General features: G+C 40.2%; 1 protein-coding gene across 1 annotated transcript in view; it reads left to right on the top strand.

The window, feature by feature from the left end:
* LOC122549039 (myosin regulatory light chain 2, smooth muscle minor isoform-like) overlaps positions 1-1773 on the top strand; it is a 26871-nt gene extending 25098 nt beyond the window's left edge. Inside the window, exon 5 of the mRNA XM_043688204.1 lies at positions 701-1773. Within this exon, the coding sequence (XP_043544139.1) occupies positions 701-873 (173 nt within the window). The 3' untranslated portion in view covers positions 874-1773. The remainder of the gene's footprint in view (positions 1-700) is intronic.
* Positions 1774-2545: the final 772 nt, after the last annotated feature.

The following is a 2545-nucleotide window of genomic DNA, read 5'->3' as shown; positions in this document are numbered from 1 at the left end:
AGAACTAGAGGGCGTAGGTTTAAGGTGAGAGGGGAAAGATATAAAAGAGACCTAAGGAGCAACTTTTTCACGCAGAGGGTGGTACATGTATGGAACGAACTGCCAGAGGATGTGGTGGAGGCTGGTCCAATTGCAACATTTAAGAGGCATTTGGATGGGTATATGAATAGGAACGGTTTGGAGGGATATGGGCCGGGTGCTGGCTGGTGGGACTAGATTGGGTTGGGATATCTGGACGGGTTGGACCAAAGGATCTGTTTCCATGCTGTACTTCTCTATGATGCCATGACTATCTGCAATTGGATGGGAATAGAAATTTTGTAAGAGAATGCTGAATTTGAGTGGCCTTATTTCTACTTTCATGAGTTATAACTTCCTATACTCAACATTTCAGCTTAAAAGCCTGCTATTGAATGGGCATCTTTGCTTTTGTATTTGTTAACCCATTGAATGCAAAACATTCAGCTGTAGTGCAATGGCAATGCAACTTGGAGTTATTGTTAGGCCAAGCTGACTCTTTTGTCTCTCTTTATTTTGGGCTAACTATTTAGTTCTTTGTGCACCTTGTGCTGAATTTGATTTTACTTGTGGTCTTTTTACAGTGAAGTTTCCTAGTTTTTCATGTTGATTTGTGATTTTTAATAAACTTATTTTGCTTTTGTTTCATCAAAACATTTGATCTATGTTCTCCTTTTTTCAGGTTATATCCAGGAAGACTACTTGAGAGATCTGTTGACGACAATGGGTGATCGGTTTACTGACGAGGAGGTGGATGAACTTTTCCGTGAAGCACCAATTGATACCAAGGGCAATTTCAACTACATTGAATTTACTCGCATTCTGAAACATGGTGCTAAGGACAAAGATGACTAATGGACTGTAAATTCAAGGGTTGGGGGAAAGCTCCTGTTTTACTTTACAGAATTTATACCTATTGGAACATACTGCATGCCTTGGCTCTAATAAACGTTGCTTTTTTTCCGTTATTTATATTTTTCGGTCATGTTGGCACACTTTGCGCACACTTGAAGTGGAAGGTTAGTGGCAGGGAGCAAGAATCTCTAGAAGCAGATCACTTGATTGAATATTTCTTGGAAACCACAAAATTTCAGCCACTTGTTAGAGGTCACTAGTCTGTGTTTTGACTGCCAGAGTGGTGATACTCGTTTAAAGTGTTTTGATGTGATTTGGCTTTTCAGGATCCCTCTTTTTTCACTTTTCAGAGTTTTTTTTACTTGCCATTTAATTTGTGATTTATGGGATGGTAAAGAAAATAAACCACTATCCATCTGACTCTTCTGATCAGTATACTTGGTTTGTCTAAAGACAGTTGTCCTAGTTTAGTTGAAAGGGTATGACCTGTAAGCTGTTAATTTTACATTGAATGTCATGATATAGTTGTGGTGGCAGTCTTGATATGCAAGTTTGAGCTGTCATCCATTTGTCCAATTTTGATTTTCAACTTATGGAGCTATATTTAAATATGATTTTAATCAGTGATATTTGGTAATAAGAGTAAATGGTATGAAGTGAGTTCTAAGCTGTATATTGAGGGATAGTGGAAGATGATCCAAAAGACAAGATTTCAGTTTAAGGTGCAGAGTTTTATCCAGAGTCTTCCCGATTTTGTCCAAGGTAAGACCAAAGTGTCCCAAGTGACTATGCAGATTGGTGTAGATATGTTTTGCCTTATTCTTGATCATACTTCACACCCTGTTCAGATTTCAGTGTCCTTTGTTATCAAAATTGACTTAAATAAAAGTTCTAAATTTGCATTTGTTTTAAATGGTTTCATTTGGTAGTAGCTACTTTAAAGTCCAATGCAATGAACTGAAAACATACCCAATGTTTGATGTGATCAATACAAATGTCAATGCTGCCCCCCACCCCAAAATCGCTTTTTTAAACTGCTGTTTGTTACTGTGTTTTGGTACTATTAAAATAGGCCAGATCAGTGCAAACTTGTGATTGCTTGGAGTTAGCTTGTTTTCAGCCAGGAAGTGGTGAAACATACAATTGGTTTTAATGCTTTAATGAAGGCCATTAAGGTTCCTGCTGTTGATTTTGCTGTCCAAAGTCCTTTGCTGGAAGCTGTCTAGTGAGGCAGGCCTGAGCTTGGCTCAGAAGTGGGCTGTGAGATAAATAGGAGTGGGGTATGTGGGGGAAGGTAGCTGGGAAGGTGATAGGTTGGTGCAGGTGGGGGAGTGACTGTCCAGAGACGGTTTCCACACCCACTCCCAATCTCCACTCTACACTAAGTGCTAGCTCCAGCCTTGCTCAGTTTTTTACCATTTTCCTCCATGTCTGCTGATAAATGATCAGTCCTGAAAGGTCTCACCTTCATCGCACTGTGCTCCTGGGTCAATGAATTCTGCACACACTGTGACATCAAAGTTTTCTTTCTCAGCCTCCATTCCTTTTCCTTCAGAACCCCCATCCACACTCCAAATACCCCCCCCGCCTCCAACATACTCCATCCATTTGTACAGCCCATGCTGGTCTGTTACCTGGGAGAAAGTGAGGATTGCAGATGCTGGAGACCAGA

This window comes from Chiloscyllium plagiosum, chromosome 4, assembly GCF_004010195.1.
Source record: "Chiloscyllium plagiosum isolate BGI_BamShark_2017 chromosome 4, ASM401019v2, whole genome shotgun sequence".
Taxonomy (NCBI): Eukaryota; Metazoa; Chordata; class Chondrichthyes; order Orectolobiformes; family Hemiscylliidae; genus Chiloscyllium; species Chiloscyllium plagiosum.
The sequence above is the reverse complement of the archived record's forward strand: the minus strand, read 5'-3'. Positions and strand labels throughout refer to the sequence as shown.